At 40.3% G+C, this 23,233-nt stretch overlaps 1 protein-coding gene across 1 annotated transcript in view; it reads left to right on the top strand.

Moving 5' to 3' along the window:
• Window positions 1-23,233, top strand: part of LOC124605737 (ubiquitin-conjugating enzyme E2 S) — a 77,465-nt gene that overhangs the window by 44,113 nt on the left and 10,119 nt on the right. The window contains exons 2-4 of the mRNA XM_047137619.1: window positions 7,906-8,053; window positions 19,569-19,759; window positions 19,880-20,008. Coding sequence (XP_046993575.1) covers window positions 7,906-8,053; window positions 19,569-19,759; window positions 19,880-20,008 — 468 coding nt within the window. The remainder of the gene's footprint in view (window positions 1-7,905; window positions 8,054-19,568; window positions 19,760-19,879; window positions 20,009-23,233) is intronic.

Here is a 23,233-nt window from a genome sequence, read left to right as displayed (position 1 = left end):
ACATAACACCGACGTCAAAGCTACTGTGATTATTATCTGCCCACACCGTAATAGTCAATGGGTTGTGAAAAAACCTACATTAATTGACTGGGGAGTTCACCATATAGCATATCACATGTAAAATATGTTTAATATAGGAGTAAAGACGTTTTAGTTCACTGAAAATGCCAATAATGGCTTCTATGCAAGGCAATGTTACTGTTTATATTTAGGCTTCTATTGTATAGCTCACGCTAAGTTTATTGTTGCAGTGTTGCCAAATTCAGAAACTACACATTCTGAGCTTCAATATGACATGCTACACGATTAAGTGGAAGAAAATTTTAATTATGACAAAAAATGTCGCATTTCCGTGGAGTTACCCTATAATACTGTTTTCTCTAAGCAGGAACTCCAACACTCTTTTCCTCTCGCTCTTCCTCCCCAGGACCGGATGACATCCACGTCCAGATGTTGCTGCATTTATCATACCATAGTCTGCGTCACCTTCTTCACCTTTATAATTGATTTTGGACCGACAGTACCTTTCCCAGTAGCTGGTAGGAAGCTATCGTCATTCCTTTTCTGAAACCTGTACAAGACAAACATCTCCCGAGTAGCTATCACCCCATATCTCTCACGAGTAGTGTATGTAAGGTTTTGGAGTGTATGGTGAATTGCCGTTTAGGCTGGTGGCTGGTGTCGCGAAACCTTTTAACACCTGCCCAATGCAGTTTCCGAAAGCGTTGTTCTGCAGTTGACCATCTTGTTGCCCTCTCCACTTCTATCATGAACAATTTTCTCAGGAAACGCCAAACGATAGCAATATTTTTTGATTTGGAGAGGGCTTATGATACCTGTTGAGGGCAGGCATCCTCCGCACACTGTCCTCTTGAGGCTTTCGAGGTCGGCCACCCCTTTTCAGTCGTGAATTTATGACAGAGCGCACATTTAAGGTGCGGGTGACACTACTCTGTCCCGTTCTTTCTCCCAAGAAAACGGGGTGCCCCAGGGCTCCATGGTAAGTGTACTGTTTGCCATCACCATAAATCCGATTATGGGTTTCTCCTGCCTGATTTCTCGGGCTCCCTCTTTGTCGACAATTTTACAATCTACTACAGCTCTCAATGGACCAGCCTTCTTGAGCAACGTCTTCAAGGATGTCTCGATCACCTCCACTCGTGGAGCATCGAAACCGGATTCTGATTTTGTCTCAGTAAGACCGTCTGTGTAAATTTTTGGCGTCATATGGAGTTTCCTCCGCCTTCCCTACCTCTAGGCCCTGTCTACCTTCCGTTCGCGGACGTTGCCAAATTCTTAGGACTAATGTTTGACAGAAAACTGTGCTGGTCTTCCCATGTTTCATATCTGTTGGCTCGCTGTCTGCGATCCCTCAACACCCTCTGTGTTCTGAGTGGTACCTCCTAGGGAGTGGACCGAGTGATCCTCCTCCACCTATATTGCACCTTAGTGACTCGAAATTGGACTATGGAAGCATAGTTTATACCTCTGCACGGTCATCTATTCTTTAGCGTCTCGACTCTGTCCACCACCATGGATTGCGTTTAGTATCTGGAGCTTTTTACACCAGCCCCATGGAGAGCCTTTACACTGTCGAACCTCTGCTATCCAATCGGCGGGCTGTCCTACTGAGTCATTGCACTAGTCATCTGTCTTCCACGCCTGCTCATCCAACACTTGCCTTTCCTCTCCCCGCCCATGCCTCCTTGGATTTAGGGTATACGGGCCGCCCGTCCTCTCTACTACCACCAGGAGTCTGCTTCCGTCAATTGCTACTTTCTCCTTCCTTCCACTTTCCTAAAACTTTCTGGACAAATAGGGTTATGGCGCTACCTTGGCTTCGTCCCCAGACCTGCCTTCTCCGTGACCCTTGTCAGCTTCCCAAAGATAGTACCCCTCTGATATTTTATCATTGGGCATTTGCTGCTCTATGTGCACAAATGGAGGATACCATGTTTATTTACACTGACGCCTATATTGTTGGCGATGCCCCTATTAGATATCGGCTTCCCGACCAGTGTTCGGTTTTTACTGTGGAGCTTCATGTTGTTCTCCAGGCTGTCCAGTGCATCTGTCGCCATAAGCGACCACAGTATATTGTATCCTCGGATTCACTCAGCTCTCTTCTCAACATTTATCCTGTCTACCCTCTGGTCCACCGGATTCAGGACTGCTTCCACTTGCTCCACGTCTCGGTGACATTCCTCTGGATCCTAGGGCACATTGGTATCCGTGCAAATGAGGCATCCGATAAAGTGGCAAAGGCTGCAGTCTCTCTTCCTCGGCCCACTGTTCACATGGTTCCCTTTGCCAATCTACAGAGCGTTTTATGTCGTTGTGTTGCTCTTTCATGGCACACACATTGGTCCACACTTCCCGATAACAAATTACGGGATGTCAGATCTCTTCCCTGTGCTTGGACCTCTTCCTCCTGGCCTCGTTGTTGAGAAGAGGTAATTTTAACTAGACTTCGGATAAGGCACTGTCTTTTTAGCCATTGACATCTTTTAAGTGGCGATCCTCCACCGCTTTTTCCCCACTCCTCTCAACTGTGGACGGTGAGACACCTTTTACTTCGCTACCCTTATTTTAATCCGCTATGCGTCCGATTACAGCTGTTGCCTGATCTACCTTCCCTTTTAGCAGATGATACGTTCTCAGCCGATCGCATCCTTGAGTTTATCTGTGTCAGTGAGATGATCGGTCATTTGAAGCTCCTTTTTGGGGAACCCCCCCTTCAATAGTAATTTTCTACGCTTTCCTTCCGTTTTTAGTTTCCCTCCTTGAGTTTTGCTCCCATTGCTGCTGATTTAACTTTCTGTTTTTTACCCTTCCCTAAGCCATTGATTGGGCACTTATGACGGTAGCAGTTTTGCGCAGTTAAAACCATAAAATAAATAAATAAAAAGAAAAGACCATTCTCTCTTTCAAGGTTAATGTTTCCTGTCTGAACACAGACTGGTGATTTTTGGGTGGGATGTGAAAGACTGGCCTACATATATTTGTTGATCTTGGAAACTACATAATGTTTTGGAAAATCAGCTGTTTCACTGTTTCGAATGAATTGTGAAAATTTGACAGTTGTTTGGTTTATGAAGAACGTTGAAGGCTAGCAAGTTATAAAAGTATACAAAACCCTGTTATGATTCATCATTGGGAATACTGTAACTATGAGTATGGCATCCATCTTGAAAATAATTTTATGTTATAATATTTTTATGTTATAATAAATTTATGTTATAATAAATTTTTCAGAATCTTAGTTAGTGGCTTAATTGATTAATGAGAAGTCATTTGACTCGGCAACAAATACAGCAACAAAAGTATAGCATTAAAAGTTGGAATCTAACACACACCAGGGCAAAATTGGCAGTTGAAATTATTATGAGTTAATTAGCTTCAAGTAATTTAAAGTATGTTCTCAGAAAGAGTGCTTGTTAGCACAAAAATCTCCATGCACTGTATTAGAATTTTCAGTTAGTTTTAATTTCTCGGAAGGCTAATGCATCATTGCAATCAGAAAATTCGGTAGAACCATCTGAACAGTAAATTAATGTGGAACTTTGCCTAAATAACACTTTAACATATTCGTGTACATTTTTTATATTTTGTATGCAGCTCTACTGAAAATAGAATGAAAAATCGGAAAAAAATTTAGTCAGTCATGGAAGTAGCAAACATGATAGATAGAGGAGTACCAACTTGTTAAGTCTCACAACCTTCAGACAAAAAACATACAAAGTTTGTCCATTGCAAACAAAATGTTTGTATTCTTGGTTATTCCATCTCTGCCATTAGAAAACGTGCTCTGTTAAATGAAAACTGGATACAGAACAGTGCCACAGGAGCTTCCTGTGAGGCAAAAACCAGGCCTGAGGTCGTTGCAATGGGCATAAAAAATGATGGCCCTGTCCTATCATTGTCGATAGTGATTGGTCATTGGTTCTGCTCATACAACACATTGCACACACAGTCTGTGACAGCTTATCACACTACTCTTTCATGAGACCCACACCAGCTAAACTGCGTCCATATCGATATCCACTGGCGTTTATAAGTTCTGTTGATTGCTTTGAACCATTTGTAAGCCCAACCCTCTGTTCTCAGTATGGATGTACTTGGTCCCTTTGTCAATATACTTGTATCGTTGGCAACCCATCACAGTTTTTTTGAAGAGTAAATAATGACATGTCAAGAACAGGAATGGGTGAAGTACAAAACTTTGCCAGACACCATATTTAAATTTCCCCTTTCTAAATTTGGATTAATGCCTATGCTAATAGTGAACAAGATAGTGTAGAGGTTAAGACAGTGGACTCACTTTAGAGAGAAAAAATTATTCTGATTACCTTTCAGCCATCCAGATCTGTTTTTTTGTAGTTTACTCAAGGCCAGTACAAAGATAGTTTTTTTTTTTAAAAAGGACATGACCGTTTCCTTTGCCATCCAGTACTATCAGCAGGTTCCACTTTCAATATAAAAACTTAGAAATAAGTAATAATCCATAAGATAATTCAAAGTGGCATTGTGTGTGTGTAGGTGACTCATTCCATTACTGACAATAAAACTTTGACAATCCTATAGCGCCTGGGAGAAACACTGTATTGGAAAGTAAATTATTTAAACATTTGTTTGAATGAATAATACGAGGATTTAAAAAAAAAATCCGATTGGCTATAAATAAAAGGCATGTTCCTAGAAAACTATTATTTTATTACCAAAAGTTTTGTACACTTATGGTTACTTTTCAACATAATCACCAAAAAGATTGAGACATTTATCATACCTGTGGACAAGCTTTGCAATACCCTCTTCAAAAAATGTTGCCACCAACAATTTCAAATGAGCAGTGATGTTGTTTTGAAGATCTTTGTTGATTTTAAAGTGCTGCCCTCCTAGCCACGTCTTCAGTTCAGGGAAAAAGTGGAAGTCGCTGGGTGCCAGGTCTGGACTGTACGGCAGATGATCGAGAATGTCCCGTTGCAACTGTTCAAGGAGCCGTTGGGTTGTGCCAGCAGTGTGTGGACGAACGTTGCCATGGGTCAACGCAATTCCTGAAGTCAGCGTTCCTCTTTGTTTGTTTTGAAGGGCTCTCCGCAGACATCGTAAAGTTTCACAATAAGCAGCTGCATTGATAGTGGTTCCGGGCTGCATAAACTCTACAAACAACACACCTTTTTGGTCCCAAAACACAGTAGCCATAACCTTTCTGTTGTTGAGCGTTTATTTGAATTTTTTTGGTTTGTTTGGTGAATTTGGATGCATCCATTGTCATGTTTGTCGTTTTGTTTCCAGTTTGTTCTATTGGATCCAAGGTTCATCTCCAGTAACAATTGATTTCAAAAAGTTCTCTCCTTCGCCGTGATAATGGTCAAGGAAATTCAAAACTGACGCTATTCGGTGACTTTTATGTGCATCCGTCAACCTTTTTGGAACCCAATGAGCACAAAGTTTTTTATAGCCTAAATGTTCAATAACAATAGAGTGTACGACAGACCTTGAAACTTCCGGAATTTCTATAGAAAAAGCAGTTATGGTGAACCTACAATTTTCTCTAACCATTATATCAGCTCGTTGAACAAGGTCGGCTGTAACGGCAGACTTGCGTCCTTGGCCCTATTCGTCATGCACGTCATTTCAGCCATCTTTAAACTTTCGTCACCATTCAAGCACACCACCATTAGTCATGAAGTTATCACTGTACACTCGGCTCATTCTCCGATAAATTTCTGTTGCACTATTCCCTTCTGCTTACAGAAACCAAATTACACTTCGTAATTCACACTTAGCGGGAGCAACAATGATGGCAGCCATGTTTATGTGGCTGTAGTGCAATGCAGGCTGATGCCTTGAGGTCAGCAATGGTGTAGTGTGTAGAGCGAGAGTTGTGCAGTAGCCTACAGTGCATGTCCACTTCCTGCTGCTCATGTAGCTTCTATACTAATTGATTGGAGGTTGAAAAAGAAAAAAAAGGCCCTCCTATTTGTGTAGCAGTAATTTATGGAAAAGTATTACTATATCTTACCTGTAAGAGGAACATTATTTTGTAGTTCATGTGTATTGTCATGTGATAAATTTTATGCAATACCATAGTACTACTATGCTTTACTTCAAACTGATTGTTTTTGTCTTTCTCAAACAGTTTCATTGTAGCAAAAAAATTGCAGTTCAGTAAAATCATCTTGGGCTTCCAGCACTATCAAGCACTTTGACCTCCATAAGCTGCAATGACTTACCATGTCAAATGTTAACTAATGACTACCATTTAGGCCATAATGAACCAGATACGAGGTCCACAACAGATTGCATGGCTGTACTGTAGTAAACCTCAGTAACCAGCAGTAACTGCATAACAGTGACTGATAAGTGCTCAGTCAAAAGCCTATTGGTGTGACCTGAAGTCTGAAAAGAATTTCTGAAATAGTATTGTTCTGAAACAGTGCATTCATGCAAGAAATCAGTGCTTTAAAATATGGACAGTTCCTCTTCTGTATAACATTCTGACAAAACGTTACATGTGATGCCAAAACCTAAAATATTTTCATTAATATTTAGGTCATGTTTTGAACGGAGGCTATAAAGAAATTGAAAGTTCATAATATAAACTACAGCTTCGTATGCAGCCTATCAATTGAACATTATTTTGTAACTAGAACCATATTGCTTGTAATTGTTAATGAGTTAGCCTAAGGTATTAACAGTTAAGACGGGGAAAAAATGCTATTAACATTTTAAATCTTTATTCATCGTGTCTGCATGTTTATTTCTCAACATAATCACCCTGTCAATGAACACATTTTTCCCAACAAGAGACCACTTTGTTGTTTCTGTCACTGTAGAATATTTTACTTTCCTGACAGAGCCACAACCTCACTTCTGCTTGCACTGCTTCGTCACTATCAAAGTGAAGTCCTCAAAGGTGTTATTTAAGTTTTGGAAACAGATGAAAATCGGATGGGGCCAATTCAAGACTGTATGGAAGATGATCAGTGATAGTAACCTAAGGCATCATATTGTTGCAGATGTCACAGCACTTGGGTGTGGTGTGGCATTGTTATTCTGAAGGAGACTTGCTCTATGTGTGGACGAACTCTTTGAATTTGAAACTCAGTTACAGCACATTATTTCTCATGCACCAACATAATTACACTACACACAACCCTGTTAATGATACAATTTGTAGCCTTCTTGTGGTAGAGGGCTGCAAGTGTCATTCAACTTGAAGCAATTTATAAATTTTAATAACATGCTTTTAGGAGTATTTTTGTATATTTGTGTTTTAGTGCCCTGTTATGGTGACTGTACCCTATCACAGTGACTGGTACTGTGATAAATTAAGAGTTTTAATAGTTCTTTGTTCAGCATAAGGTAATGTTTGATACTACTCAACATATATCTACCTGAGTAGGTTGTTTTACAATAATGAGGTTGGTTTGTTTCTGTATTGTAAAAACTAACTTAAAGCTTCGTTTGTGATGAGCTCACTCTCATTGGGACTTCACACAAACAAAAAAGCTAAATAAATGGGTGCTAATATTGTTACTGTTACTAAACATGGAGGTCTGAATTGGAAGGTACAGTATTTTGTTTGAAAAATGTAATTTGGAACGAAGGTATACTGAAGTCAGTACGAGTTATTTTTGTGGTACTGTCATTCATAAATGTAGTTAGGTGACATATAATATATTGAAACAGATCCATACTTAATGACTCAGTAGTCTGGCGTCATCCTTTTTCTTAAAGATCTTTATTTCTTGTATGTAATTCATCTTGTTCAAATGTTGTTTGTTTTACCATTTTGTAGTGTCTTGGCCTTTTATTTCCAGCAAACTTCTTTTGTTTACATTTTACTGCGTGCTCACACTTTTGCACACTTATACAAAAAGTATGTAATTGCTGTTTCAGATGTCAAATGTGGAGAATTTATCACCACAGATAATAAGACGTGTTGCCAAGGAGATTCATGATTTAGCTAATGACCCTCCAGAAGGAATAAGAGTTAATATTAATGATGAAGATGTAACTGACATCCAAGCATACATTGAAGGCCCAGGTATGATACTAACACTTAAAAGCAATGATGGTATGATTTGTTTGTAGGTACATAAGGTAATATTACGTATAGCAAAAAATATATATCTGTAAACTGGCCCACAGCAACATTAAAATAAAACAGATAAACACCAGATACATGCTTACAGAACCAGATGATCACATGGAGGCTAAAGAGAATGTGTTATTAGTGAATTTGTAGGAAATAGCATGTTATAAGTTTTTCACTGTATCGTTCTTTTAAGATTTTACATGCCAGACAGTCTAATAAATTTTTGGAATAGACACTAAAAATGAAACTTGCAAAACTAGAAGTGAAATGAGTAAAGGGAACCACTTAAGATATATTTGTAGTTGTGAGGTTGAATGGTCAACAGGCACATGAACAAGATAAAGACAATGTGCATTTATGGGGTTAATAGATTAAAACATGAACTCACATTCTGTCCTATTGGAACAGCGCAACTGGGGCAACAGGTTGTGTCAGCTGAGAGGAACAAATAAGATGGGAGGGGTCAAGAAAAAATAGGATGTTGGCTGCAGTTGTAGAGTCAGTAAGGAGTACGTGATAGGAATGTGGTACTGGCGAGCCCAACCTTCATGCAGTGGGAATTGCGTGGAAGGGGGTGGGGGGAGTAATGCAGAACTGAGACAGGGGGGGGCGGGGGGGGAGGGGGGCGACCGAACTTGAAAATATTGAAAATAAGTGTGTTTCATCGAACTAAAGTATTGGGGAAGTTATGCATTAGGGTTAGAGAATTGAAAGATGTCTTCTATTGGCAATTCTCACCTACGCAGTCAGTGAAGTTAAATTGAGGGGACATCTAGATAGTACGGATAGTAAAGCTGCCTTTGAAAGACAGTCATCATTAACCATGTTGTCAACTTTGGGAAAGAACTAAGTTGGCTGGTGGCCATTTACTTGTATGGACAATTGGTTTGTGTTCATGTTCACATAAGGAGCTATGCTAAAGTTACAGCAGACTTGATATTTGACATTTCTGCTTTCACGTGTTTCCCTACTTATGACAGCGTAGAATTGCCTGTGACGGACAAGACTATGTGCTGGGTGGATGCATGTGGCATGTATTGGAAGTGGAGATGTGAGCCGTGCTTCATACAAATACCTTCTAAAAAAAAGCTTACTAACATTTAAATTTATATTCCATTTTAAAAAATTGTACTTTATCAGAAATGGTTTTCTTGCTATTGCTGGATTGCATTTTATATGTTCTCTGCTTTGACCATCATAAGTTATTATGTTTCCTAAATGACAAAAAGTTCTGCAACCTTTAGTCTACAATTTCCTAATTAGATTCTCTCAGTATGGCCTGATTCAATTTGGCTACCTGCCATTATCCTTGTTTTGCTGATGTACATCTTGGAAACTGTTTTCAAGGTGCAATTTTATCACCATAATCTTCAAAATTTGAAAGAATTTTGCCCAGCCAGTATTGTCAAAAGCTTGGTCTAAATCTACAAACGCTATAAACATAGGTTTACCTTTATCTTCTAAGTTAAGTTATATGGCCAATATTTCCTCGCATGTCATATATTTGTTCATAATCCAAACCTGATTGTACCTGAGGTCAACCTGTACAAGTTTTCCCATTCTTCTGCAAACAATTCATGTATTTTGCACAACAGGTGGAATTGTTTTGTGTAGGATCTCAGTCATTCTGAGGGTCTTGCAGGGGGCTTGTTTCTACTTAGGTCTTAAAGTACATTGTGAAATACTTCTTGCAATATCATACCTATCTCATCTAATCTTCATTTACTTCCTCTTCTCTTTCACTAATATTGTCTTAAAGTTTATTTACTGTGTATATATTCCGTTATCTTCCATGACTGTGGAATGATGTGCTATCAATTAAGTATTAAATTATACTCTATGCAAAATTCTGTCAGCTGGCTACCCCTTTCTTTTGTTCCTCCCTGTCCATGTTGTCCCACTATATTTTCTTCTCTTCCTTTTCCTACTGTTGAATTCCAGTCCCCTGTCACAATCAAATTTTCATCCCTCGTAACTATCAGTCATTTCTTTCACTCTCCAGTCATTGTTTCCATCTCTTCATCTGTAGAGCCTGTGGACATATAAACTACTACTACTACTGTGGTGGATGTTGACTATATTTCTATGTTGGCTACAATAATTTGTTTAGCTTATCCACATTCCTATTTTCTTATTCATTGTTAGACCTAATCCTGCATTACTACTATTTGATTTTATGTGAATAACCCTGTATTGACCTGACCAGAAGTTATGTTCTTTGTGCCTTTACGGTTCACTTATTCTCACTATATTTAACTTCAACCTATCAATCTCTCTTTTTAAATTCTCTAATACATATACCCTTTAAGGCTTTGAATTTTTCCTACTCTGATCTGTAGAAAGCCAGTTTTTCCAGTAACACCCATGCTTTCAGCTGTTTGCATAGGAAAATCTTGTTGACTAATGTTATAAGACTAGTTCAGTCAGATATCCAGACTGTTGCCTCTGCAGTTACTGAAAAGTTTGGCTGCCCCTCTTAAAGATCCACAGGTTAGTCTGATCTCTTCTCAGATACCCTACATTGTGGTTGCAACTATGGTATGGCTATCAATAACACTGAAGCACACTAGGTGTGGAAACAAACAATGGAAACTCAGGGTTGGACAATATTCATTCTGAATTTGTAATCTATTATGAAAAGGATTGATTGCTATTCACCATATAGAGCAGATGTTGAGTCATTGACAGGCCCGATAAAAAGATTGCTGTGGTTTGAACTTTCGGCCAAAAGGACTTCTAAACTAGAAAATGCGCACTCATTCACACAAGCAAAACATTCACACACAGGCATTGTCTTGACTACCCTCAGTAGCTAGAGGTTGTGTGAGTTGTCCTATTTGTGTGTGTGTGTGTGTGTGTGTGTGTGTGTGTGTGTGTGTGTGAGAATGAGTGTGCATTTTCTAGTTTAGAAGTCCTTTTGGCCGAAAGTTCACAACCACAGCAATCTTTTTATCGGGCCTGTCTATGATTCAACATCTGCTCTGCGCGACCAACCGTGCATGCGTGTGTGTGTGTGTGTATTTTTTTTCTGTTTAGAAGAAATCCTTTTGGCTGAAAGCTCAGATCTATAGCAATCTCTTTGCTGTACGTGTCTATTACTCAACATCTCCTCTATATGGTGAGTAGCCTGGAACAGTTCCGTCCTCCGTCACAGCGGGACCCACCTCCTCTTCCTCAAAATCACCCTCTCCAAACCTTCCAGGAATTTCTGACTTCCAGCCTTGCCTCTCAATCCTTCTTAAAAAACCTTAATCCTACTCCCAACATCACCACTGCTGAAGCCCAAGATATCCGTGATCTGAAGGCTGACCGATCCATCGTCATTCTTCCGGCAGACAAGGGTTCCACGACCGTGGTACTTGATCGTCAGGAGTGTGTGGCTGAGGGACTGCGTCAGCTTTCAGACAACACCACATACAGAGTTTGCCAAGGTAATCCCATTCCTGATGTCCAGGCGGAGCTTCAAGGAATCCTCAGAACCTTAGGCCCCCTACGAAACCTTTCACCTGACTCCATCAACATCCTGAACCCACCGACACCCCGCACCCCTACCTTCTACCTTCTTCCTAAAATTCGCAAACCCAATCATCCCGGCCGCCGCATTGTAGCTGGTTACCAAGCCCCCACAGAACGTATCTCTGCCTACGTAGATCATCACCTTCAACCCATTACATGCAGTCTCCCATCCTTCATCAAAGACACCAACCACTTTCTCGAACACCTGAAATCCTTACCCAATCTGTTACCCTTGGAAACCATCCTTGTTACCATTGATGCCACTTCCTTATACACAAATATTCCGCACGTCCAGGGCCTCGCTGCAATGGAGCACTTCCTTTCACGCCGATCACCTGCCACCCTACCTAAAACCTCTTTCCTCATTACCATAGCCAGCTTCATCCTGACCCACAACTTCTTCACTTTTGAAGGCCAGACATACCAACAATTAAAGGGAACAGCCATGGGTACCAGGATGGCCCCCTCGTACGCCAACATATTCATGGGTCACTTAGAGGAAGCCTTCTTGGTTACCCAGGCCTGCCAACCCAAAGTTTGGTACAGATTTATTGATGACATCTTCATGATCTGGACTCACAGTGAAGAAGAACTCCAGAATTTCCTCTCCAACCTCAACTCATTTGGTTCCATCAGATTCACTTGGTCCTACTCCAAAACCCATGCCACTTTCCTCGACGTTGACCTCCATCTGTCCAATGGCCAGCTTCACACGTCCGTCCACATCAAACCCAACAACAAGCAACAGTACCTCCATTATGACAGCTGCCACCCATTCCACATCAAACGGTCCCTTCCCTACAGCCTAGGTCTTCGTGGCAAACGAATCTGCTCCAGTCTGGAATCCCTGAACCATTACACCAACAACCTGAAAACAGCTTTCGCATCCCGCAACTACCCTCCCGACCTGGTATAGAAGCAAATAACCAGAGCCACTTCCTCATCCCCTCAAACCCAGAACATCCCACAGAAGAACCACAAAAGTGCCCCACTTGTGACAGGATACTTTCCGGGACTGGATCAGACTCTGAATGTGGCTCTCCAGCAGGGATACGACTTCCTCAAATCCTGCCCTGAAATGAGATCCATCCTTCATGAAATCCTCCCCACTCCACCAAGAGTGTCTTTCCGCCATCCACCTAACCTTCGTAACCTCTTAGTTCATCCCTATGAAGTCCCCAAACCACCTTCCCTACCCTCTGGCTCCTACCCTTGTAACCGCCCCCGGTGTAAAACCTGTCCCATGCACCTTCCCACCACCACCTACTCCAGTCCTGTAACCCGGAAGGTGTACACAATCAAAGGCAGAGCCACGTGTGAAAGCACCCACGTGATTTACCAACTGACCTGCCTACACTGTGAAGCTTTCTATGTGGGAATGACCAGCAACAAACTGTCCATTCGCATGAATGGACACAGGCAGACAGTGTTTGTTGGTAATGAGGATCAACCTGTGGCTAAACATGCCTTGGTGCACGGCCAGCACATCTTGGCACAGTGTTACACCGTTCGAGTTATCTGGATACTTCCCACTAACACCAACCTGTCAGAACTCCGGAGATGGGAACTTGCCCTTCAGTATATCCTCTCTTCTCATCCGCCAGGCCTCAACCTCCGCTAATTTCAAGTTGCCGCAGCTCATACCTCACCTGCCTTTCAACAACTTCTTTGCCTCTGTACTTCCACCTCGACTGACGTCTCTGCCCAAACTCTTTGCCTTTACAAATGTCTGCTTGTGTCTGTGTATGTGCGGATGGATATGTGTGTGTGTGTGTGCACGAGTGTATACCTGTCCTTTTTTCCCCCTAAGGTAAGTCTTTCCGCTCCCGGGATTGGAATGACTCCTTACCCTCTCCCTTAAAACCCACATCCTTTCGTCTTTCCCTCTCCTTCTCTCTTTCCTGATGAAGCAACCGTTGGTTGCGAAAGCTTGAATTTTGTGTGTATGTTTGGGTTTGTTTGTGTGTCTATCGACCTGCCAGTGCTTTTGTTTAGTAAGTCACATCATCTTTGTTTTTAGACGTATTTTTTTTTAGTTAGAAATAAAATATAAATACCTAAGTATTGAATGTAGACTGAAATGATTTTATAGGAAAAGGTGTGTGTCAGCGAACAAACAAAAATATAGATTTAGCATAAAGATACATAATGATTGGGGTTGCACACAACCATTGTCCCCCTGCCCTCCCCTCCCTGCCCCTTTGGTCCTTTCTAGGTGGAGCAGTCTTGTGTTCCTGTATCGTAGAGATAGTCATATAGCCATGCCGTAGGTTCAACCACAATGGAGGTGAATTAGAGTAGACAACAGACATTTTATTTAGCGTATGGCTAATACAGACATATCATGAAATTACATATACATATGTACATATTGACACACAAGAAAGTTAAGTTTGTCTTTACAACTGAATATCCAGTCCTTCAATCCAGCGCACTGCGTCTGGAGTTGCTAGCAGGAAGTCCTCTTTGGCGCCGTGATAGGCTCGAATCCTGCATTCACTGACAATGTGGTGAACAGTCTGGTATGGAGCCCCGCAGTCACAAGCTGGATCAGGCAGCTTCTTCCACTTAAAGAGAGCATCCCTGCATCGCCCATGGCTGGTACGGATTCTGTTGAGAGTAGACCAGGTCTTGCGTGGTAAGTCGAATCCACTTGGAAGTTTAGCACCTGAGAAGATGTTATGCAGGTGCACATCTGTCACTGCTTCCCACCGACCTTTCCATTCTTCAAGAGGTTTGAAAGTCTTAGCAACCATGTCAGCAGCATCGCGCAGAGTTGGATGACATGATTTCAGTCTCATGGGATTTAAAAGTGGCAGGTCGCTATGCACGGGTAGGTTAGAATTCCTGGAGATCTTGTGGAATTCTCTCATAAGGGCAGTACATCTGCGTAGATCAGGAGGCATTATACCGGTTAACAGTGGAAGCCAATAAACTGGAGTAGATCTGATTGTGCCAGATATTATGCGCATTGTCGTATTCAGCTGGGTATCAACAAGCCTTGTATGATGACTATTCATCCAAACAGGTGCACAGTACTCAGCACTTGAGTATACCAAGCCCAGAGCTCAAGTTCGCAGGGTGGTTGCTGAAGATCCCCAGGTAGTTCCGCATAGCTTATGGAGGATGTTTCGATTCCTCAGCTTTTGAGCTAAGTTAAGAAGGTGTTGTTTGAAGCATAGTGTACGATCCAGGATGACACCAAGATATTTTGGAGACAAACATGCGGTTACTGAAGAGGAGCAACAGCAGCAGCATTTTCCAGGAGATAGGGTTGCCAATTCTAGTATGATGAAAAAAAAAAAAAAAATACTAGAATGTCGTGTTCCCAGTTTGGCATAGCTTTGCCACAGGAGACACGAAAGCGGTCGAAGACGTCCGTCTTCTGGTCGGCTCCTGATTGTTGTCAGGAGGAGGCTAGTTTTTGATTACGCAAAGACTTCTATTATTTGTAAAAGAACGACCCGGATTTCTTTACGTAATCAGTATAAATTTAATTACCTAAGGGACCTTTAACAATAAACAGTAAAAAAATAATTTGCATTTGCAAATGAAATCATTAATAAATGAGGCAGCTATGAGTTGTATAGAAGACAAGGGGCGGCCATCTGTACACGACCAGGATGCCGCAGTATTCTCTGCTGCAGTAAAGGCTGTTTGACATTTATAAAAATAATATGGCAAAGATGTTAAAAAAGTATAAAGGAAAAGAACAGAATAAGAAATCTGGTAAACACTAAATATATTCAAACAGTTCTCACTAGCAAATTAGGGCTTATTTATAAACAATATAACTTACATAAGTACTTTTCTAACTGTATGGTGCGATCAGATTTCAGCCTGCCCTGTGCTGTCTCCTTGGTTTACGTTTTTGTCACAAATTACAGTCATTACTTTTCTCCTTCGTTAAAGACAATTCTTGCACTGTTCAACACCTTCATAACAATAACTTGCCGATTTACAGTTTCGAACATAAATTACTTGAATTTTATTAATTAATAATGTTGTCTGCATGCTGGCAAGAACGCTCACTTTTATAGCTTAAAGTCGACCTTCTTTTACATTTTCACATTACAAGCAGAAGTAGTACATTAAAATCTGAAGATCAACAAAAGTATTTTTTTTTTTTTTTTTTTTTTTTTTTTTTTTTACTGTCATCTTTTATTTAGATTGAAGTAGAACGTCAGTTCAGCTTCTGTTAAAATGTTTCTTCGACTACGCAATTGATGTATTAGCATCCGCGCTAGTTGCGCATCTTTACAGTTATGTAAATTATATAAAACAAATGTCTTTCAAAGAATAGGTCTCATCTCATAAGCTGATCATTTAATATACAGATATTGAATGCCTTTCCAAGGGTACTCACAGCTTTCATACTACGGAAATCACAATAATATTACACAATGTCAATGCCTGGCTTATCTGGCATTGACATTAACCAGCATGGCCAGACAAGATTTTTACTATAAAAGGCGGAAAGCAAGGGGAAGCTACAGACATTATAATTCCCGAGGACACAAACCTTTACTGTATGGTTTAATGATTATGGCATCCACGTGGGTAAAATACTTGGGAGATAAAATAGTCTTCCATTTGAATATCAGAGAGGGGGCTACTCAGGAGGACACTGTCATCAGGCGCAAAAAAAAAAAAAAAAAAAAACTGGTATTCTGTGGGTGGAATGTTACATCCCTTAATCTGGTAGGTAGGTTAGATAATTTGAAAAAGAAAGTGGATAGGTTGAAGGTAGATATAGTACTAATTGGTACTGTATGATGGTAGGAAGAACAGGACTTGTTGCCAGGTCAGAACAGGGTCATCAACACAAAATCAAATACAGGTAAGGTAAGGAACTTATATATTCTGTATTTACATTGACAACTGTCTCTTCTTTTTTAATTGGTTGTGTATCACTCTCCATGTTTCATACCTCTTAATGCAGACTTGTCTAGTACTAATTTTATTAGTTTTGTTTATTAATAGAAACTGTTATGTAGGCATGCTATTCCTATTTTGTGCTAAAGGTTCTTGTGTCAACTCCATTGTTATTTATGTACTTTTCAGTTTTTACTATTTCATTGCAAAGATGTTACTCACAGTATGTTTCTACTTCAGTCTAGATGTGTTACTTCTCTTCCAATGTTGTCTGCTGACATTTAACTTCTTTGGTGATAATACTCAGTAAATGTCTGAAGATGGCCTTGTAAGCCGAAAACTGGTTAGCAATAAAAGTAATATTGTAGAACAAAAGCAAACTGGTGCTTTTCATGTATTATTATTGAGATTCTGGAGAGAGCCAGTCATGACAAAACAGTTCCATCTTTTTTGCAAGATATACGCTCTAAGGAGAGAAAAAAGTGCTACAAAGGAATTATCTAAATTGGATTGAAATAGGAAGATGGGATGTTCATGTGCAGACACAAATGATTACAGTATCAGGAAAATTGGATGATTTATTCAAGAGAAAGAGCTTCACAAATTGAGCAAGTCAGTAATGCATTGGTCCACCTCTGGCCCTAATGCAAGCAGTTATTCGGCTTGGCATTGACTGATAGTTATTGAAGTCCTCATGAGGGATGTCATGCCAGATTCTGTACAATTAATGATTTAAATCATAAAAATCCCAAGCTGGTTGGAGGGCCTTGTCCATATGTTCCAAACATTCTCAAGTGGAGAGAGATCTGGTGACCTTTCTGACCAAGATAGGGTTTGACAAGCATGAAGACAAGCAGTAGAGCAACAAAACTGGTTGTAGAATATCGTCAACAGCCCACTGTGATGTAAGGATGCCACATATGACAACCCAACGGGTCCTGGTATGAAATGCAATGGCACCCCAGACCATCTCTCCTGGTTGTTGGGCCGTATGGCTAGTGACAGTCTGGTTGGTATCCCACTGCTGTTCGAGGCATGTCTTCACTGGTCATTGGGGCTCAGTTTGAAACAGGACTCAGCACTGAAGATAGTTCTACTCCAGTCAGTGGAAGTCCAAATGTGACTGAAAAAGGCCCGGACAGCAATGGGGTACCAACGGTACAGCCCGACAGCCAGGAGTGATGGTATATTTTGTTTTATAGCTGGACCTCTTTGTTTGTCATCTGTGGCACCTTAACAACACAGTAATATGCCAATGATATTCTGTGTCCCATTTCGTTGCTCTTCATGGCAATCCATCCTGGGCTTACATTTCATCATGATAATGCCCATCTGCATGTGGTGAGAGTTTTTACTGCATGTCTTTGAGCTAGCCACACACTATCTCAGCCAGCAAGATCACCAGACCTCTTCCCCAATTGAGAATGTTTTGAGCATTATGGGCAGGGCCCTTTAACCAGCTTGGGCTTTTGATGACTTAAGGTGCCAACTAGACAGAATTCGTGTACAACACACCTCAGGAGGACATCCAACAGCAGTGCTTGCGTAAAGGCCAACTTGTGAAGCTCTTTCTCTGGAATAAATTGTCCAATTTTTCTGATATTGTTATCATTTGTTGTAATAATTCCTATTTCAAAGAAAGGTGGTACTGACAAGTCTGAATATTACTGAAACATCAGTTTAATATGTTATGGTTGCAAAATACTGACATAAACTGCATTTAGAAGAATGGATAAACTGGTAGATCCTGACTTTGAGGGAGATCAGTTTGGGTTCTGGTTAAATGTAAGAATCTGCAAGGCTGTATTAACCGTATGACTTAGAGGATAAATTGAAAAAGGCAAGACTAAATTTATAGCATTTGTATGTTGAAAGAAAGGTTTAGATGTTGTTAACTAGGCTTCAAGCTCTGAAAGTCGAAATATTGTAAGAATAAAACAAAAAGAGTGAAAAGTTATGTATGACTAGTACAGGAACCAAATGAGTCAAGGGCATGAAAGAGAAGCAGTATTTGAGAAGAGTGTGAGACCAGGGGTGGGTGTAGCCTCCCCCTCTCCCCTCCCAATGTTGTTCTATCTGTGCATTGAGTGAGCATGAAAGGAAACAAAGAAATTAGGAGAGAAAATAAAAGTTCAGAGCAAAGAATAAAACTTTAAGATTTACCAATGACATTGCAGTGCTGTTAGAGTGTGTAAAGGACTTGCAGTAGCAGTTGGAATGGAGTGAATAGTGTCTGGGAAAGTAGTTGTAAGATGAACATCAACAAAAGTAAAATCAGTTTAATGGAATGCTATAGAGTTAAATCAAGTGATGGTGATGAGAGTGGATTAGGAAATGACACACTAAAAGTAGTTGATGAGTTTTGTTATTTGGGAAGCACAATTGCTGATGATGGCTGAAGTACAGAGACTTTGAAGTCCAGACTGGCAAATGCAAGAAAAAAGTTTCTGAAAAAGATAAATTTGTTAATAATATACTGACTGCCACCATCGGCAGTTCAGACTGGAATGCATTCATGTCTGCACTCATAGAACCCCAAACACAGGTACACGTTTGCTTCTTTTATTTGCTGTATGCTCCACAAGAATAGCCCATTTGAGAGACAGGGATCGCGTACATCTGCTCCCCCATGAGAAATGACTAGTAGTGATGTGCTGAAGAACACATGTACTGTTGCAGAAAGGGAACAGTGTACTGATGTTATACTACATCGAATAAATTAAACTCTATTTTTGTATGATTACAGAAAGCGCCAAGCACACAACAAATACACTGGTAAACCCAATTATTGATTCAGAAATAAAGCAGACTAGATAGGTTAAATCTATTACGCTTTAAAATCTGGAACACTTTTTGATCCCATTAGTGTGGTACTGAGCTAATGTTCACTTCCTTCATCAACTTTGTCACCAATAAATGTTTGAGTAGGATGTTTTAAGTTCTCGTAAACATATTTGAGATAACACTTCTTGCACTGATGAAGCCCAGAAATCCATTTCACTTCACCTGTACTGCTGGTCAGCAGTCCAGTATGGTTGAAACAACAGTGATTTTTTATTTTTAAATCTTGCAGCTGGTACACCATATGCTGGTGGTGTGTTCCGTGTGAAGCTTGCTCTTGGGAAAGATTTCCCACAAGCACCGCCAAAGGCTTTCTTTCTCACAAAGATATTTCATCCAAATGTTGCGAAAAATGGAGAAATATGTGTGAATACATTGAAGAAGGACTGGAAGCCAGACCTTGGAATAAAGCACATATTGTTGGTAACTACCGCTTTGTCAAAAAAAAAAAAAAAGTTATATTAGTCACTAGAATTACAAATTGCATTAGATAGTGTTATGCATGTGATATAATTTTGTTATTTGATTGTTATTGTCTTACAGACAGTGAAATGCTTGCTGATTGTGCCAAATGCAGAATCTGCACTTAATGAAGAAGCAGGGAAATTGCTGCTTGAACAATATGAATGTTACTCCCAGAGAGCAAAAATGATGACTGAAATTCATGCTTTGGTAAGAACAATTTTATAATGGAAATATAATCCTATTATTTTTCATAACAGCTAAGAGTCTGGTTTGCTTACAGAAGCAAATCTTTTGTTTACTATCTTTGTGTGCAGGACATGCTAGTTATGGGCTCAGTTTAGAAATGTGTTTTTAACGCTTTGCGCCCTGAGCCATAGCGCATGAAGCTCTACCACAAGGCCTAGCTGTTTTTAGTGTATTTTAGTTTATTACAACTCCTAAATGGTTTTTCATGACATTACCCATATTGAAAAACCTGAACTTAAGCTATGTATAATACGTGACTTACCAAACGAAAGCGCTGGCAGGTCGATAGACACACAAACATACACACAAAATTCAAGCTTTCGCAACCAATGGTTGCTTCATCAGGAAAGAGGGAAGGAGAGGGAAAGACAAAAGGATGTGGGTTTTAAGGGAGAGGGTAAGTTTGTGTGTGTTTGTGTGTCTATCAAAATGCCATCGCTTTCACTTGGTAAGTTCCATCATCTTTATTCTCTCTCTCTCTCTCTCTCTCTCTCTCTCTCTCTCTCCTCTTTTTTTTTTTTTTTTTTTTTTTTTTTTTTTTTGTTTTTTAAAGAGGAAAAATTCATCAAGGATATATGCACTTAATGCTCAGAAGGAAAACTACATTATTTTAAACAAGAATTTTAATAATTAATATAATAGAGGGAAACAGTCCACGTGGGAAAAATTATATATTAAACAAAGAAAGATGAGGTGACTTACCGAACGAAAGCGCTGGCAGGTCGATAGACACACAAACATACACCCAAAATTCAAGCTTTCGCAACAAACTGTTGCCTCATCAGGAAAGAGAGAAGGAGAGGGAAAAACGAAAGGATGTGGGTTTTGAGGGAGAGGGTAAGGAGTCATCCCAATCCCGGGAGCGGAAAGACTTACCTTAGGGAGAAAAAAGGACGGGTATACACTCGCGCGCGCACACACACACACACATATCCATCCACACATATACAGACACAAGCAGACATATTTAAAGACAAAGAGTTTGGCCCAAACTCTTTGTCTTTAAATATGTCTGCTTGTGTTTGTATATGTGTGGATGGATATGTGTGTGTGTGTGCACGAGTGTATACCCGTCCTTTTTTCTCCCTAAGGTAAGTCTTTCCGCTCCCGGGATTGGGATGACTCCTTACCCTCTCCCTTAAAACCCACATCCTTTCGTCTTTCCCTCTCCTTCTCTCTTTCCTGATGAGGCAACAGTTTGTTGTGAAAGCTTGAATTTTGTGTGTATGTTTGTGTTTGTTTGTGTGTCTATCGACCTGCCAGCGCTTTCGTTCGGTAAGTCACCTCATCTTTGTTTTTTTATATATAATTTTAATAATTATTCATACTGCTTGTTTTATGTACGGTAACCTCCTTTGGCTTTATTTTAAGATGCAGCTTTGGTCTTCGTATGATAAATTTTGAAACATAGTAGTTTGCAATTTTGAAACACGGTAGTTTGCACAATGCCACTTTGCATTCACTACACTGGTAGCTTGTGTCTTTGTGCCACACTTTCCCAGTAAGCTTTTTGTCTCTCAGAGAACACACTACACATTGTTTTTGCTTCTGTTTCTTGCCTATTTGTCTCAATCTTTTCCAGAAAATGTTGATAGTCTGGAGAGTCCCAATGTACCAGGTTGTGGTTAAGAGATCTCTGCTGTCTGCAACACCTGCACAGATAGTTGTCTCAAACTGTGATGTGAGGCGTTTTCCAGTTTCCTTGTTGTACAATATACATATTTATATATATTTTATATATTTATTATCACTATTATGTGGAATGACATCTTTCTTCACCACTTCACAGTTTGATGCTCACAAGGGAACCTCCCCATCGCACCCCCCTCAGATTTAGTTATAAGTTGGCACATCGGATAGGCCTTGAAAAACTGAACACAGATCGATTGAGAAAACAGGAAGAAGTTATGTGGAACTGTGAAAAAATAAGCAAAATATACACACTGAGTAGTTCATGGCAAGATACGCAACATTAAGGACGCTGGGACCGCAGCAGCGCCGTGGTGTCGTGTTAACGTGAGCAGCTGCGGAACGAAAGGTCCTTGGTTCAAATCTTCCATCGAGTGAAAACTTTAATTTTTTATTTTCAGTTTATGTGACAAACTCTTATGTTTTCATCACTTTTTTGGGAGTGATTATTACATCCACAAGAAAACCTAAATCGGGCAAGGTGGAAGAATCTTTTTACCCATTCGCCAAGTGTTCAAGTTAGGTGGGTCGACAACATATTCCTGTCATATGACGCACATGCCGTCACCAGTGTCGTATAGAATATATCAGATGTGTTTTCCTGTGGAGGAATCGGTTGACGTATGACCTTGCGATCAAATGTTTTCGGTTCCGATTGGAGAGGCACGTCCTTTAGTCTACTAATCGCATGGTTATGCGATGCGGTCGCAAAACACAGACACTTAACTTATTACAGTGAACAGAGACGTCAATGAACGAACGGACAGATAATAACTATGCAAAAATAAAGAAAGTAAAATTTTCACTCGTGGGAAGACTTGAACCAAGGACCTCTCCTTCTGCAGCTGTTCACTCTACCACGGGACCACGGCGCTCCTGAGCTCACGTTCTCCTTTATGTTGCCTATGTGGCCAAGACTGATGACCAGTTTGTATATTTTGCTTATTTTTTCACAGTTCCACACAACTTCTTCCTGTTTTCTCAATTGATCTGTGTTCAGTTTATCAAGGCCTATCCACTGTGCCAAGTTATAACTAAATCTGAGGGGGGTGCGATGGGGAGGTTCCCTTGTCAGAAGCCCCGTATGATTGTCATTGGTGTGATAAGTCAACACCCAACTTGTTTTTATTATAGTCCACCGCACAGGCGGGTTTTGACTTCTCTCTGCCTCTCTCAACAATATACGTCACAATCTCAGCAGTGTGCCTGTTACTTATCATGTGCACATTTCTTTTTTCCTTCCAACAGAATGCCAAGATATTTCCTTTACGCCTAAAAATTATTTCACCTTGCTGAAGTTTCAGATCTTTTACAGCAGAAGGTAATCCCTGTCTAGATTTTCTTGTAGTTCCCACAAGAGCTGTTTTTCCAGGTTCCGGTTCTGAAGCAAGGACTGGACTGGTGTAGAATCTGTCTGTAAACAAAGTGTAACCTTTTCCTGACAGATTCCCAAGCTATGTCTTCCCGAGTGTCACTGTATCAGGCCTCTCACCTGCA

The sequence above is a fragment of the Schistocerca americana genome, chromosome 1 (assembly GCF_021461395.2).
Source record: "Schistocerca americana isolate TAMUIC-IGC-003095 chromosome 1, iqSchAmer2.1, whole genome shotgun sequence".
Lineage (NCBI taxonomy): Eukaryota > Metazoa > Arthropoda > Insecta > Orthoptera > Acrididae > Schistocerca > Schistocerca americana.
This window is presented reverse-complemented; position numbering and strand designations above follow the sequence as displayed.